Source organism: Calonectris borealis, chromosome 23, assembly GCF_964195595.1.
Source record: "Calonectris borealis chromosome 23, bCalBor7.hap1.2, whole genome shotgun sequence".
NCBI classification, from domain to species: Eukaryota; Metazoa; Chordata; class Aves; order Procellariiformes; family Procellariidae; genus Calonectris; species Calonectris borealis.
In genome coordinates, this window is record NC_134334.1 from 9200156 (window position 1) to 9216169 (window position 16014).

Consider the following 16014-nt stretch of genomic DNA (forward strand, 5'->3'; position numbering starts at 1 on the left):
GCTGATGCTCGCCCACACGTGTGCTGCTCCGCAGAGCTCCCCGGGAGCGGGTGATGCTGCTCCCAGCCTGCCCGAGCCCAGCAAAGAGCTTCCCCATCGCACACCCCTTCCTGCTTGGTTAAAAGTCTTTAAAAAATGGTCTTCTCCTGGGGATACCCCCAGTCTGGCTGGAAGGGGAGGCAAGCGAGTGGTGGATGCTATAGGGCTGGTGTGCCTGCTGCTCGCTGGCTTTGGGGTTTTTAGCAGCCTTTCTCCTGGGCTCGAGCTGTGGCGGGTTGATTCCTCCTTTTTTGGGTCTCCCCAGCAAGGATGGTGAAAGGATGGGCTCGGTCATGCCGCAGGGGGTCACGCCATCCAGTTAGGGACAGCTCCAGCTGCGCGATGTCCCTGCTGCAGGACCCACGGGTCTCCCCTGCGGAAGACGGGCTCAGGCCACGGGACCCATCCCACAGCACCCATCCCACAGCACCCATCCCACAGCACAGCATGGGGGCCGCGGTCCCTGCTCGCTTTTCCTCTCTTCTTGGGGCTGCACACGCCGCTGCGGCTTATGCAAGCGCCGGGAGCCTTGTGTAACAGTGCTGCAGCCGGCGGGCACGGCTGCGGGGACCCGCAGGCATCCGTACGCCCGGGAGCACCCCTGCACCCGCCTGGGCTCTCCCCCCTGCCCACACCTTCCCTGGGTGCATCTTTTTCCCGGCATTCAGGGCTGTGGGATGGATGCTTTGGGGTCTTGGAGCTGTTTGCATCTGCCTAGAGCCAGGCAAGGCTGTAGCAGGGCTCTGGACTTCCCAGCCAGGCTGGGAATTAAACCGGGAAGATGGATACACCTGAAATGGGCTGATGGGGATCTGTGCTGAGCGGCGTTTGCATGCAGGGGTGATGGGGTGGGGGGCACCGCCCCAAACCCCCTGCCGGGGCTGGCCTGGGGGTGTCACTGGGTTGCAGCCTCACAGCCGCTCCCGGTGCACCGAGGTGCAAAGTTATTATTTATGTTTTTTTTATTAAACCCCATCGTTCTGCTGTGCTAGGTGTCCTTTTGAGCCCCCTCCTTGCCCCTGCTTCCCCGGCACCTGCGGCCAATTTGGGGCTGAACCCGTTGCCATGGAAACCAGTCGAGGATGCTGAGGATGCTGCCGGGTCTCATCCTGCTCGCAGTGCGGGGCGACTTGCCTTCTGCCTTTCCTTAACCTGCAGCCCAGGGACGGCACGTTAACCTGGGCGACGAGGCTGGGGATTAACCCGGCCTGGAGAATCCCGGGAGGTTAAACCCCGTGGGTGGTTAAACCCAGCGCCCAGCTCGGCTTTGCACCGTGCTAGATCTTGCACGCCGCTCGAGCTGGCACACAGCCGTGGTTTGCTGTAAGGGTTTTCCCCCCATGTATTTGTCCACATCGGGTGCGAATAACCCCAGGGCAGCTTTCTGAAGGCACCTCCTCCAAAATAAGCCCTGTCTCTTGCTGTTTTCCATCCCGCTGGGGATGTTACAGGGTGCTGTGGCTCAGGAAGGGGACTGGATTGCACCCAGCTGGGAGCAGAGCCTCGTCCCAGCTCCACCAGCACCCACCACCCCTCGCAATGTGGGTGTCCCGGGCATGGGGCTTCACCGCGTCGTCTCGGCCGGCCCTGGGCAGGGTCTCTGCTCCGTATCTGCTTCCTCTGGCCATGACCGAAGGGAATTAATTGGTGCTTCAGGTTTAAAATGATCCTAAGCTGAGGAAATGCTAATTAATTAGAGCTAGTTGGAAAATCCTACGTGCTGCCTTACAGTGGCATCAGCGAGAACCTCCTGTGTGTGTGGCCCCCTCCGAAAATATACATTTTAAAAAGCCCCTTTAAATACTTCAAGGGTTCCCAGGCCACAAGATGCTCGTGTGTCCAGCCCCATCGTTGTGGCACCATCAGGGATTTGGGGAGCCCGGGGGGCTCGAGGGGGGTGCTGTGGGCTGAGCCCCACCGCGTGCCTCTGAGTCACAGCGTATTTGTTTGTATTTGTGCGGGTTTGGAGCAAAAATGGGAAACAGGGAGCTGGGGGGGGGCAAACACAGCCTGCACCGGCTGCCCGCGCCCGCCGGGCTGACTCAGAGCTGGATCAGCCCCATCTCCGCACCCAGCGCCGTGACTCACCGCCGGGTATTTTGGGGTGTTAAATCACATGGCCTGCTTGGGGGTTTATTTTTGTGGTTTGGTTATTTTGCTTTATTTTCGGTTGCCCCCCACCCTGGGAAGGGGCTGATGCCACACGAAGCTCCGGCGACCCCGGGAGATGCTCCCGGCAGTTGCTTTGCTCCCAGCTTTCCGTGCTTGCTCATCAACTGCGACTCCATGGGAAAGGACGAGCGGGGTGGGAGGGTGCCTAAAAGCCACCGGGAGGACGGAGGCCTTCAAAGGAAAGGGCTCGTACGGGGGTCACGCATGCACCTCTGCAAAAATCACATATATGAATAACTGCAATGCCATAGCGTGGAGGGGAGCCCTAATTCCTCCGGTTTCCTTCGTATCCCACACGCGGCATCGCTGGCAGGAGGCCGGGCGATTAATATTGCAGGCACATCCCGCTGAAACCCAGGGGAGAAACCATTGCGGAAAATCTCCGGCAGGAATTCTTCTGCTGAGGCCAACGAGGATGGGAACTGGGGCAGCCCCGAGAAGGCAGCGGCGATCCTCGCCTGCCCGCTGAGGGTGTAAAAATTGCACAAATGTGAGGCTGTGCAGGCATCCCCACCCCCCCCCCAAAAAAAAAAATGCCCCCCAAACCTTGAATATTTAACTGGGAAAATATTGGTGGGGTTGCAGAGCCTGGTGCTTTGCTTGGGCTTGGCTTTTATTTGAGCATCTGCTTCTGCATTTAGCTCCGAGTGAAACTTTTCCCATTTTTTGGTGAGGTGTCTCCCACTTGTTATTGTAATGCAACAGTTTGACACCTTGAGCAATGTATAAATTAAGATGTCTGATGTTTCGCTTAGTCCTCATTAGCGGGAACAGCTGTTTATAATATCCTGGAAATTTTAACTCTAGGTAAGGAGAAAATAAGAAGCCTGGGGAGGCAGGCAGCAGGAGGGATTTGGGGGTTTTTTTGCAGGTGGGAAGTGCTGCATCCTGGGAGTGGCTGCTTGACCCCTCCAAAAAATTCCTGGTGAGCCCAGCTCCTCCGAGCGCGGGCCCGGGAGGGAAGCCGCATGTGGGGCAGCGTTTCCCCGTCCTCCGGAGATGTTTAGCTCGGGGAGGGGGATGCCCAAAAATCCTGCCAGTGCTCGCCATGGGCCTGGGCAGCCGAGTGGCTTGACCAGATTTGGGGTGAGGGAAGTGCTTTCCCCATTGCCCCAGGGATGCCCTGGGGATCATAGAATCATAGAATAGTTTGGGTTGGAAGGGACCTTTCAAGGTCATCTAGTCCAGCCCCCCTGCCGTGGGCAGGGACATTTTCAACCAGATCAGGTTGCTCAGAGCCCCGTCCAACCTGACCTTAAATGTTCCCAGGGATGGGGCATCTACCACCTCTCTGGGCAACCTGTGCCAGTGTCTCACCACCCTCATTGTGAAAAATTTCTTCCTTACATCTAGTCTAAATCTACCGTCTTTTGGTTTAAAACCATTCCCCCTTGTCCTGCCGCAACAGGCCCTGCTAAAAAGTTTGTCCCCATCTTTCTCATAAGCCCCCTTCAAGTACTGAAAGGCTGCAATCAGGTCTCCCCAAAGCCTCTTCTCCAGGCTGAACAACCCCAACTCTCTCGGCCTTTCTTCACAGGAGAGGTGTTCCATCCCCCTGATCATTTTTGTGGCCCTCCTCTGGACCCGCTCCAACAGGTCCATGTCTTTCCTGTGCTGAGGGCTCCAGAGCTGGAGGCAGTACTGCAGGTGGGGTCTCACCAGAGCGGAGTAGAGGGGCAGAATCACCTCCCTCGACCTGCTGGCCACGCTGCTTTTGATGCAGCCCGGGATACGGTTGGCCTTCTGGGCTGCGAGCGCACATTGCTGGCTCATGTCCAGCTTTTCATCCACCAGTACCCCCAAATCCTTCTCGGCAGGGCTGCTCTCCATCCCTCCATTCCCCAGCCTGTGTTGATACCGGGGGTTGCCCCGACCCAGGTGCAGGACCTTGCTCTTGGCCTTGTTGAACCTCATGAGGTTCACATGGGCCCACTTCTTGAGGTTGTCCAGGTCCCTCTGGACGGCATCCCATCCCTCAGGCGTGTGGACCGCACCGCTCAGCTTGCTGTCATCTGCAAACGTGCTGAGGGTGCACGCATACCAGTGGAGCTTGGGGATGAGCCCTTCTCTGCCCCCAATTTTGCTGCCTTTGTGCATTGTATTATTTTCCCCCAGTTTTAGCCTTTTGGGTCCTAAAGTTGTGTCCAAACGTCCCAAGTGAATACATCAGGCGGGATCACAGAGCCTCAGTGGCCTCTAGTGGCTGTGGGACAAAAAGCCCAGGGATGGGGGACCCGCATCCCCCCAAAATCCTCAAAACCAGCACCAGTTCAGGTCCATGCCGCGAGGAGCCGTTCTCCCAGGGCGAAACCCAAAGGCACAGGGAAATTAAGCAACAAAAAAAGCCCCAAGGCCCCATTTGATGGGGGAGCACCCAGCAGGAGGGTGCTGCACCCTACATCCCCCTCGGCCGGCCCCATTGCCTGTGGATCCATCGCCCGGCAGCGATGGGCAGAGACATCTCGAGCGTGGGAGCGGGCAGCCCCTGGGTTTTTCCCATTCCTGTGTTAAAAAGTGGGGGAAAAAAATGGAGATTTTCTGCAGGGCAAAGTTTCCTTCACATTTTCATCTGTTTTCCATTTTGCTAAAGCATATTTTATGTTGGTAACGCCACAATACAAAACATTAACCACACGTGGTTGAGAACAGTAGCGGTCTCGAGTCAGTGGATCAAAAGGGGTTTGATACCATTAAAATGACCGGTTTCACATCTTCCCCATCGAAGGTCACTAAAACTGCCCCCTTCTGAGTAATTGTGATTTTTCAACAAGAAAAAAGGAAAAACTGACCCCATTTTCTTCCCCAAAACTGCGGCATTTGGGGGTAGGATGGAACATCCCTGCCCTGGACACGCTGCTCTGCAGCCCCCCGTCCCACGCCATCCCTCCTCGCTGCCCCCATGATAAATAAATCACTTTGCAGGGGAGCGCTGGCCTAGTTTAACGTGCCCTAGTTTTGGTGGGAAAAAAAAAAAAAAAAAAAAGAATATTTATTTTGGGCAGTTGCTACATGGGCGTCCTTTTGGGGGGGAGCGCTTTGGGGGGGTTCGCTCGCTCCCCCGTGCTCTGCTTCACCCTGGCTGCAACCCGCTGCCCTGGATTTTTGGGGTGTTTTTCCATGGGTTATTGCAAACCTCGCCGGTGATGTGGGAAATGCGTCACTGGGGCACTGATGCAGCCCCAAAGTGGGCATCCATTGCAGTGAGCCCCTCAGGGCTGGTATCATCCCCGGGGGGCTTACGTGATGCAAAGGGCTGACGCCGCAATTGCTGCGGGGATTTAAAACCTGCAGAAAATGAGCGGCTTTAGAGATGGATAAAAATACCCCCCCCAGCTCTTGGGCGTAAGGGGTCGGGGCTGGTTTTGCTGGGGGAGCAAGTGTTTTAGCACGTTCCCCCAATGCCGAAATCCCTGGGGAAATGGGATTAAAGCGCAGGAGTGGGGTTTTGGAAGCGCTCTGGGTGCCACCGGGACCTTTGCACCTCGCTCATCCCTCCGGCACGCTGCTTCTTCCAAAGGTGCCAAGTTTCCTTCGGTAAATAAACCTCCAAACGGCTCTTTTTTTTTTTTTCCTCCTTTTTTTCCCACCACTGCCAAAACAAGCAGCCCGTATGGGCCAGGGTTGGGTGGGGTTTTTTTGCAGTTTCCATGGGGATTTGGTGCTGGAACTGCTGGGTGCGGGCTCCCCGGGGGGGCTTTTTCCTCCGGTCCCCGTAACCGGAGCCCAGCGGTGGCACCAGGCTCCCTGCCCGGCCCCGGCATCTCCCGGCCAAGGTCACCCAGGAGACTGTAGGCAGCCAGCCGCCTGCGTTGGGCCATCTGTTAAATAATGTATGCAATAAACTCCTGCCCCGTGGCCAGCTTAATCCTTAAATCCTCCTTCAGAATATCATCTCCCGGCAATGCACGGCCGGGGGATCCTCGGCTCAGCCTCTCGGGCAGATCTTTCCCCACCACCCGTCCTGCAACCCTCTCTTCTCGCCCCTCCATCCCGCATCCTCCCCGTAAGCGAGCTCGCAGCGCGCCGGGCTCTCCTGCTCCATTATTTATGCGCTGTGCATGAAAGATGCATATAAAAGAGCGGTTTATAATTTAGCAGAATCTCCTCTTCTTTCAGCTCCCTTCCCCCTCCAGCTTCAGGCTTTCTCCGGTTCATCTCCGGCTTCTCCCAGGTGTCGAGGGGTTTTTGGGGGGGGTCCTGGGGCCGTGCATGGACCCCATCCCTGGAGCACCCGGTCTGGTGCATCTGGGTTTTGGGGGATTTGGGTGCTCAGGGTTTTTTTGATGCATGGGAGAAAGTGGGCAGTTGGGTCTGGCAGACCCATAGATCAGGTTTTCACGCAAAACAGGGGCTTTTTGGGAAATCTAATTAACCAGGTGCCGGTGGCCGCATCCAGCCCATGGGTACGTGTCTTATGAGCCACCCAGCGCTGCCTCCTCTGCAGATGCGGGATGCTCTGCTCCTCCGTGGGCTGCATCTGCTCTCCCCAAAGCCATGGGCTTGCATCCAGATGCTGGTTGGGGCAAAACCCATTAGATTGGGGGAAAAAACCCTCCCGCGGGCCCATCTCCTGCTTTGCAGGTGCATCGGGTCACCCAGAATAGAAAATCCTGGGGCCAAAGGGCCGGTGGTGTCCACTGAAGCCAACCCACACGGCTGCGACCTCAGAGCTAAACCCACTGGGAAAAAAATTAAAATAATTGGGGATTTTTCAAGGGAGCACTTCAGCAAATCTCCCCGTGCCTTCCTGGACCCGTGAGAGCCTGCGTGGGTTAAACACGGAGAAATAAATAGCAAAGGCTTTGGGGAGGGGAGCACTGCGCAGGCTCTTGCAGCCTTGGCACCCCGAAAATGGGGGTGTTTGGGCAGCACCAGTGCCCTGTCCCACCCCCAATTAACCACTCTGCCCCCCAGGCCATCACTGTACAAGGCAGTGCCAGCCCTGCTCGGCAGCATGCTGCTTTTATTGCAATATATTCTTTTCTTTGCAATAAAGTCCCCGTCCCAGGGACCCGTTTCCCCTGGTGTGATTATTTTCTTCCCCCGGCACAAAGGTTTGCTCGTGCCCTCGGTCGCGCAGGCGGGAGCGATAACGGCTCTTATTAATACCGCCCTGCTCCCGGGCAATGATTAACGACAGCGGTCACAGGGAATTGGCCGGGATTTGGGTTTTGGTGGGCAGGGAGGCGACGCTGGGATGAAAATCCTCATTTTCCGCAGGCTTTGCCAGCAGCGAAGGGGATGGATGCCTTTTTGGGTCCCTGACCCCATCCCCAGCAGCCACTTTCGGGACCTTGCATTGAATTTTGCCACGAAATTTGTGCCCTGGAGGTGTTTTCCCATCAAACAAACCAAAAAAATCCCATAAATAAATATTAATTATAACTAATTATTCAGGGCACAGCACGACCCCGGTCGCGGGGGGTCTGTGCCAGAGAGCAGCGAGGTTTTCCTTGGTTATTTTTGGCATTATTTTGGTGGACAGGGAGGGATGCTCACGGCGCTGGGCCCCGGCAGCACGCGGGAAAGCACGGCAGATCCGCTTTTTTTTTTTTTTTTTCCATTTTGTTTCATTTTCCTTTTTATTTGGACATTGCAGAAATAGCCCTGTGTAGTGGATAAAAGTGCAACATACACAATATTTAAGAAAAGGAGGAAAGAAAACCTGCCTTGAGGTCTGTCAGTCAGAGTCGCAAACAGAAACAAGAAACCAAGCCCTCACGCAAGAGGCGCTTTTTTTTCCTTTTTTTTTATGCACGTCATGCAAAATAGTTAAAAAGAAAGATTAGAAAAGAGAAGTCAAAGAAAACCCCACGAGAGATCGACCGAGCCCTAGAAAGAGCAGAAAGCCCCGAGTGCTGCTCGACTCGGGGAGGGAATCGCTGCCCTCCGGCATCTCCAAGTGTTTGGCACTCTTGTGATTACATTAGATAGTTTTTTTTTTTATATTTTTTTTAATACAGTCTATTAAAGAGAGGAAACTGCCACAATAGAAGGAAAAAAAAAACCAAGATCACCCACACTACAGACTGCATGGTAGTTAGAAAAGCCGAGCGTCCCCCCCACCCCCCCGTACATATAAAATCTGTCCCTTTGCTCACAGCAACCAAGAAGTACAAGCTTTAAAAAATAAACCAGCAATTCTTCCTCTAGGCCCTTCCTTTATAAAAGTTTTGTTTTTCCCCTCGAGAACCTTAAAACGCGACTAAAATGAAATATATATATATATATATTTTATATCATTTTCCAACATCCAAAGACATCAACATAAAAAAATCATAAGGAAGGGGATAGCATGGTACATCCAAGTGCACAGATTCCTTTTTGCAAGATTAAATAATGTAAACAAGGTGCCCGCTGGGAACAGCCCTGGCCGGGGGGAGACCCCAGGGGCTGGCCCCCCATCTTTCGCTGCCCCCTTTCCTCTTACCCCCCGATCTAGCGTGGCGCAAGGTTCATCAGACCGAGAAAAGAAATCACGAGTAATTCAGAGCCGCGGCATGATGCCTCCGTTCATACCTCGCGTCGGCGGGTTGGGGTGGGGGTTTTGGAGCGGGTGATTATTTTTTCCAATTTTTTTTTTTAATTTATTATAATTTTTTTTATTTGTCGTTGGGCTTTGTCTCGCTCGCCGCCTTCCCCTCCGTGCGTCTCCTGGAGGGCAGGGTGTGCTGTGGTGCGGTGGGGATTGCAGGCTGGCGAGGACGGCTCTCCAAGTGCTTGCTCGACGCGGTCGCTGCGGTGTTGTGGGGCTTTTATTTTTTGCCGATAACCTGTGCCATTGTAAACCGACCCCCCCCAGCCCCCCGGGCTTCAGCCGAGCGTCCCCGGAGAGGCTTTAAACACCTGGAGGGGCCTTTTCCGAGAGATTTTGCAGCACATCATCAATTCTATCATCTTCAATAACCACTGGAAAGCAGAAAAAAACATAACCATGATGAATACGCTGCCGCCGTGCTCCCCTCGCTCAAGGTCACCCCAGGGTGGTGGGCACCCTGGGGTGGGTTTGGGGGGCCCCCGTAGCCCTGGTGCAGCCAGCGGCAAAGCTGGCGCGGTGCCCTGAGCCTTACACCCGGCACGGTGTCCCAGAGGGGAACCGGTACCCGGTGCACGATGCCCGACACTCCGCAGGGTACCCGGTGCACTGTGCCCTGCCCCCGGAGGGGGGGTACCCGGTACCTTACACCCCGGCACAGTGCCGGTCCCCCTGTCCCTGGGGAAGGTATCTACGCCCCGGCAAAGTGCCTGGGGCACGGCGCCTTGTCCCCAAAGAAGGTCCCTTCTCCTCTACACCCTGGGGATGGTCCCCAGGGCACCATGCCCTGTCCCTGGGGAAGGTCCCTCCCGCCCCACGCTCCGGCAAAGTGCCCGGGGAGCGATGCCCTGTCCCCAGGGGAAGGTCCCCGCAGCCCAACACCCCGGGGAAGGTCCCTGGGACACGACGCCCGACATCCCGCGGGGTACCCGGTGCACCGTGCCCTGTCCCCGGGGATGCTTCCCGGTGCCCTGCATCCCGGGAAGGCGCCCGGCGCCCCGTCCCCAGGGAAGGTCCCGGCGCCCGCCGTCGCCCGCCCCCGCCGGCACCCACCTCTCTTGCTGCGGCCGATCTGCCCCAGCTTGGGCGGCCGCTTGCCCTGCCCGCCGGCGAGGAGGCCGTCGGGGCCGCGGAGCCGGACGGGGAAGGGCAGCTGCCCCACGGCCGCGTCCCCCGCCAGCTGCCCCTCGCCGTAGGGCGGCCCCTCCGACATGGGGGCGGCGGGGGGGGGCCCGCCGCCGCCGCCGCCCCCCGACAGCCTCCCGGGGCGCGGGGCCCGCGGGCCCGGGGCAGCGGCGCAGCGGGGCGCGGGGCGGCCGCCCCGTCACATCCCGGCCCGGCCCGGCGCTGCTGGCGGCTCCGCGGCTGCGGCGGCGGCTCCGGCGGCGGCGGCGATAGAGGAGCGGGGGGCGGGACCGGGCGGGACGGGGCGGGCGCGGCACGGCCCCCGGCAGCGGCACCGCCCCCGGCGGGCTGCCCCACGCCCCCCGGGGATCCCCGGGGCTGCCGCCCCGGCCTGCTCCGCAGCATCCCCGGGGAGCCCGGAGCTCATTGGCCTGCCCCGCAGCATCCCCGGGGAGCCCGGAGCTGCACCGGAGCTGCCCCGCAGCATCCCCGGGGAGACCGGAGCCCACCGGAGCTGCCCCGCAGCATCCCCGGGGAGCCCAGAGCTGCCCTACAGCAACCCACGACCAGCCTAGGCTGCCCCACCGCACTTCTGGGGAGCCCCGAGCTGCCCCGCAGCATCGTCGGGGAGCCCGGAGCTGCACCGGAGCTGCTCTGCAGCATCCCTGGCGAGCCCGGAGCTCACTGGAGCTGCCCCACAGCACCCCTGGGGAGGCCAAAGCTGCCCTATAGCAACCCACGGCCAGCCTAGGCTGCCCCGCTGCACTTCTGGGGAGCCCCGAGCTGCCCCAGAGCATCCTCAAGGAGCCCGGAGCTGCCCTGCAGCATCCCCAGGGTGCCCCGCAGTATCCCTGGGGAGCCCAGGCTGCCCCACAGCCACATCTGGGGAGCTCAGAGCTGCTCCACAGCACCCCTGCTGAGTGTGGAACTGCCCCACAGCATCCCTGGGGAGCCCGGAGCTGCAGCCCAGCGCCTGTCCCCAGGGAGCGTGGGCTCAGCCCCACATCTGCCCTGCAGAAATGAGCTGTCGCGGGGCCTCTGGGGCTTCGTGGGGGCTGCAAGGCGGGGAGTCGGTCAGGGTGCACTTGGCTGTCAGTCCCCAGGATGTGTCCCTGCACAAGTCTTTCCTGGGGGACTGCGGGAGGGCTTTTGGGTCGCTGCGAGCTTTCCACAAGGTTTTCCCCGCAGTGTTGCCGCAGCAGCGGGTTATTGCCAGCAAAGCAAGCCAGCCTGGCCAAGGGGCGATGGGAAGGCTGGGGCTATCGTTTTGGGGAAGACCACAGCTATGTGGGGGGGTTCAGGCATCCCTGGTGCATCCCCTGCAAAGCGGAGTGGGGGAACAGTGGGGACAGCAGCAAAAACCCATTTGTGCAAGGCTGGGTTACATCTCCACCAGCGGACTTCTCCAGAAGTGGGGGCCTGGCTCATTTTGGGGCTGAGCGGGACAGGGGCATGGCAATGACAGGGTGCCCTGCGACGCTGGAGCCTGGGCACGCTGCCCCGGGGCTGCTCCCATCTCAAAACCCCTTGTTTGCTGAAACTCTCAGCTCCAGGAGCCGCGCGAGCCCCTCTCCCGCGCACCCCCGCACACCCCCGAGCTGTCAGCTCCTTACATAAGGTTGCGTCTATGCCCGAGATATCATGGGGGAAAGCTTGAAAACAGGAGGCGAAAGGTAACGGGGAAAGCACAGCCCCCCTAAAAGTGTATTTTTAGACTTTGCGTGACGGCTCCGTTCCCTGGGGAAAATGCTGAGGCTCGAGGCCGCATCCTGGACTGCTCTGCATGGGAGGGGGTGACCTCCCCGCTGTCCCTGTCGAGGGGACGAGGCTTTTCGGGGTGGTTGGTCCCCAGGAAACCACAGCCGGGCAGGGAAAGGCAAAGCCTTGATACAATACAGGGAGTGATAGGCTGTAACGGCCAAAAAAAAAAAAAAAAAGCCTCTAAATATGATTTTTACAGCAGAAAAGTGCTTTTAAGAAAAGGAGTCGGGGTCGCAGCTGGTCCGGATCTTAAATCCACGCTCTTGGGAAGATGGCAGCATTTGGCACGTGATTTGGCAGAGCCGATCCTTCAGGAAGTCTTGGGGGTTTCTTGTTTGTTTTTTTTTTTCCACGATGCACTTTGAGCCCCTGATAAAAGGAGATTTTATTTTCTGGCAGCAGCAGAAGGGCGCAAAGGGCAAAGCAGGGCGATAACCGTGGGGAGAGGAGGGACGCCTCCGCCAGCGAGCTGGAGCCTGGCTTTTCCTGCTGGGATTCTGGCTTTTCCCGCCGGCAGGCAGCGCGCAGGCGGGCAGCCACCGCCATCTACAGCCGGCGGGGCGGCTGGATGCGGCTCTTCCCGGCGCTGGGGCTGCCCAAGGCCCCGCTCCTCGGGCTGGCAGGGAAATGAAGCCGGTGGTTTTGTGCCGCGCAACCACAGCGGCCTTCGGACGCTGCCCAGCCAGTCCAGTTAACGTTTAACGAGTAAATAACCTATTTCCTTGTTAAATTCACCATTTTTCTTGGCAGTTGATGGAAAAAAACTATTTCCTTTTCAATGCACCGGCGCACAGGGACCCCTCGAGTGAGGGGGATGCCAGCGGCTCTGCCTGCCCGCAGGCATCGGATGGAGCGTGGGGTCTTCCCCCAAATCCTGGGGGCTGCTCCAGTTCCGGGGTTTTCGGCTGTTCCTACTCCAGGCTCCCAAAACAGGGGCTCCCCCGCCCCGCCCCTGTTTCTCTAATTGAAAACTCGGGGCCCTCCACAGCAAATGTTAATTGAAGCGTTACTTTGGGTTCGTTAACCCTCTCGGGTGCAGCTACCATACGTTATTTATAGCAAAATGGGGGGAGTGGGGGAAGGGAATTTTCCTTTTTTGTGTGAAAGTTGGGGGTTTTGGTTACAGACAAGGGGACAGCGGTGTCCATCATGGCTGGATTCAGTGCGGAGGGACAAGATCCCACCCCCCTTACCCCAACCGCGATCACCGCTCGGGGCGATTTACGTTCCTCTGGCGTCTATCAGCGCAGCTTGTACACCCCAGGGAGCACAGAGGGGTGGCAGATCCCGTCACCCCCCTCAGGGTCACGTAATGATCCGAGACAAACACACTTTTCGTCCTATTTTATTACTTTACATCCCATTTTCTATCCCAGCTCAAGCCAAGTGCAGAAATCAGCCGCGGCGTTTTCACCTCCCCATTCTCGCGTCCTGGCGTGAGACGGTCACAAACTGATTTTGCGGACGATCTCACAATCGCTTGTGTTCACACAAAGCCCCCTAGGAGCTCTCTGAAAGCCCACCCTGCTCCGTCGGTCCCTGAGCTAGCTGGCAGCATCGCCCGAATTCTGCAGCCTCTGAGAAGCCGCCATACACCTTTTTTTTCCCCCCACAACGTTTTTATAAGCGGGGTAAGGGACCGCAGGCTCAGTAAACCATGACGCAAACCCCCAGAGTCCGGCTCGTAACAGAAGAGCTTGAAACTGCACCTCCCAGCTGAGCGCCGTGCCCTTTGCGAGGACTCCTCGTCTCCCACCCCGAAAACCTCCGGAGCGCGACGTGAGCCCTGATCAGCTGGACCGTCGCCTTTTAAGACCTGGCTCTGCGCCCCAGTCGAAGCACCCTGCTCACTCAAACTCCCTCCCCTTCCCCAAAATCAACCACCCAAGTAGCGAGGCGAGAAAACCTCTTTGCGAGAGGCAGCTTTAATGCCAAAAGCTCCCCTTGCCCACGGAAATTTAACTGTTGTATAAGGGAACTACCCTGGCGATGGCCTGCCTGCAGATCGGGCACCTTTTGGGCTCAGGGAGAGCCTGGTAGCACTCGTTGCAAGAGCAAACGTGCCCGCACTCCAGGAAGACGCAGGATTTGGTGTTGCTCAAGCAGATGACGCAGGCGTGTTTGAGCGTCTCTCCGCCCTCCACGTTCATTTCGCGCATCAGGCGCTCCTGGGCCTGCCGGAATTCATCCTGCATTTGCTTGAGGTGCTGCTGCTCTCGGTGATGCCGGTATTGCTTCCGTAGGATGAAGAACAGGACGGCGCAGGTGGCAAAACCGAAAACGACGGTCAGGATTTTCCAGAACCGGACGTTCGATTCTTGTTTCTGCAGCAAGGAGTCGAAATCCACGCTGCTCAGGTAGTAGGGCATGCCCTGCTTCGGGGGCTGCAGCTTGATCATGGTGTTATCCAGGACCAGCTCTCCCACCCCCGTCAGCGCCGTGCCCACCTTCAGCATCTGCTCCGTCTCCTGAATGCCCTTCGGGCGCTCTCCGCTGATGTAGTGGCCGATGACGTCGGTGAAGGACTGGACGGAGGGATGAAATTTCTCGTACACCGTCTCCAGGCTGAGCTCGGCGGCATCCAGCGGCTTCATCACCCTGACAGTGACGCCAGCACCTTCCTCCTGCGGGACCAGGTCAAAGGGGGTGGTGTTGGTTCTCTGGTGGATGATCTTCTCGTAGTCGTTCCTGGGGAAGGAGACGGGGATAAAGCAAACGCGAGCATTAGCACTTCCCCCGAGGCCGGCAGGGAAACACCGCGTGGGCTGACTTGCCATTTTTGGGTACTGCCAGCTATCACCTGCCCTGAGCGCAGTTTATCTGGGTGGGACTCACTGGAGAGTGGCGCTTCTCCCCTCGTGGCACCATCCGGGTGTGCCCGAGGCCCTCCGCCTTCACCTCAACTCTTCCACAGTCCCCGCAGAAGTGGGCTTCCACCGTCACCGGGAGAGCACTTCGGCCCACCTAATTCCCCCTCATCTCCCCGTGGCTCCCAGAAACCGCCCTGCGAGGAGAAGCGCTGCCTGTCACACAAGCGCAAATTTGATAAGGGTTATCCAATTAGCTAAGGCTCGACGAGAATTGCTATGCTCTCGTTTCAGCAGCTCTCGTGGGCCAGGCTGCTCTCGGGACCATCCTCAGGTCCCCTGGGTGCAGGTATCGCCCCAAATCCAACTGAATTTCTGTTTTGAAGGTGTTGTTTTGCTCGGGAAATACTGTCCTGTGGCCACCTCCATAACAACAACGTGGGGCTGCTGATAAATGTTCTGCTCACGCTGGGTTACTCTGCGTGCTCATTGTCTACAGCCCCTGTATGAACTCTGCAAGGATACAGCCCTGAAAACAGCCAAACGTGCCCCGTTTCGGCAGCTGTAAAGGGGCCACTGTGGGGTCCAGGTCTGGGGCGCCTGGGTCACTCTGGCCACACCTGAAGTCACTTCAGCGTGTCAGGCCCCCTGAGGGCACCTCAGCCGGAGGTTCGCGGGTGCTGGGCACATACCAGAGATGGGTTGTTCGGTTCCACACCATCTTATGCTCCTGCAGCGTCAGCCTCTGGACGACGCCCTTGCAGTTCTCCACAAACTGGCTGCTCAGGGTCTCCTTAACGGACCGCACCACGCCTGAAAGACAAATCCAAAGCAGGTGTGTGAGGTGCTCGTTCATTTTCTGCTCCATTTCTTATTGCGTACAGTGAGTATGAGCAGTATCTGAACAAGATGGGGGCCGCAGAGCTGAGAGTGCGTGTTTTGAGCCATCAGCATAGCCAGTGGCCGCCTGACAAGAGAGAGATGAGCTGATGGGAGCAGAACCGCGGGGCTGGGGATGAAACCCACCCGGCGAGGGGGCAGCTGGGGTGAGGATGCGCCCCCATAGCCCCCGCTTTGGGCCCTGTCCCTACCTTCGATGACCGCGTAGGGGACGCAGCGCCCCGGCGCCTCCAGCAGCACCGCCCGCAGGTCCCCGTCCAGCCGGACCCTCCTGGCGCCCTGCGGGGAGGAAACGGAGGCCGCGGCTCAGCCGACGGGACCAGGCCGCGGCTCGGGCCCGGGCCCGTGCGCGCCGTCCGGGTCCCCTCGCACCCACCTCGAGGCCGCGGGCGACGCGGGCCTTCTGCCGGTAGACGGAGTAGACCAGGGCGGTAAGGGCGGTGCTGGCGGCCAGCAGCGCGGCCTGCGCGGCCGAGGGCCGCCCGCCACCCTCCATCGCCGCCGCTGCCGTGCCGTTACCGCGGCAACCATCCGCCGCCGCCGGCGCTGAATGATGACGTAGGCCGCGACGCTCTGGCGGGCGGCACCGCCACCATAGAGACGCGGTCCGCCAGGGCCGCCGCTGCGGGCGGGAGGGGGCCCAACGCGGCACGAAGGGCCCTGAGCCCCCCCCCC

At 58.7% G+C, this 16014-nt stretch overlaps 2 protein-coding genes across 2 annotated transcripts; both read right to left on the reverse strand.

Moving 5' to 3' along the window:
- Positions 1-7799: 7799 nt before the first annotated feature.
- On the reverse strand, positions 7800-9959 carry CAMK2N1 (calcium/calmodulin dependent protein kinase II inhibitor 1). The gene is made up of 2 exons (XM_075172613.1): positions 9800-9959; positions 7800-9120 (listed from the first exon to the last, which is right to left on the reverse strand). The coding sequence occupies exons 1-2, from the start codon at positions 9957-9959 to the stop codon at positions 9050-9052; spliced, it is 231 nt and encodes a 76-aa protein (XP_075028714.1). The 3' UTR covers positions 7800-9049.
- Positions 9960-12961: 3002 nt separating this feature from the next.
- MUL1 (mitochondrial E3 ubiquitin protein ligase 1) lies at positions 12962-15881 on the reverse strand. Its single transcript, XM_075172614.1, has 4 exons — positions 15716-15881; positions 15531-15618; positions 15132-15252; positions 12962-14320 (listed from the first exon to the last, which is right to left on the reverse strand). The coding sequence occupies exons 1-4, from the start codon at positions 15833-15835 to the stop codon at positions 13591-13593; spliced, it is 1059 nt and encodes a 352-aa protein (XP_075028715.1). The 5' UTR covers positions 15836-15881; the 3' UTR covers positions 12962-13590.
- Between the last annotated feature and the right edge of the window lie 133 nt (positions 15882-16014).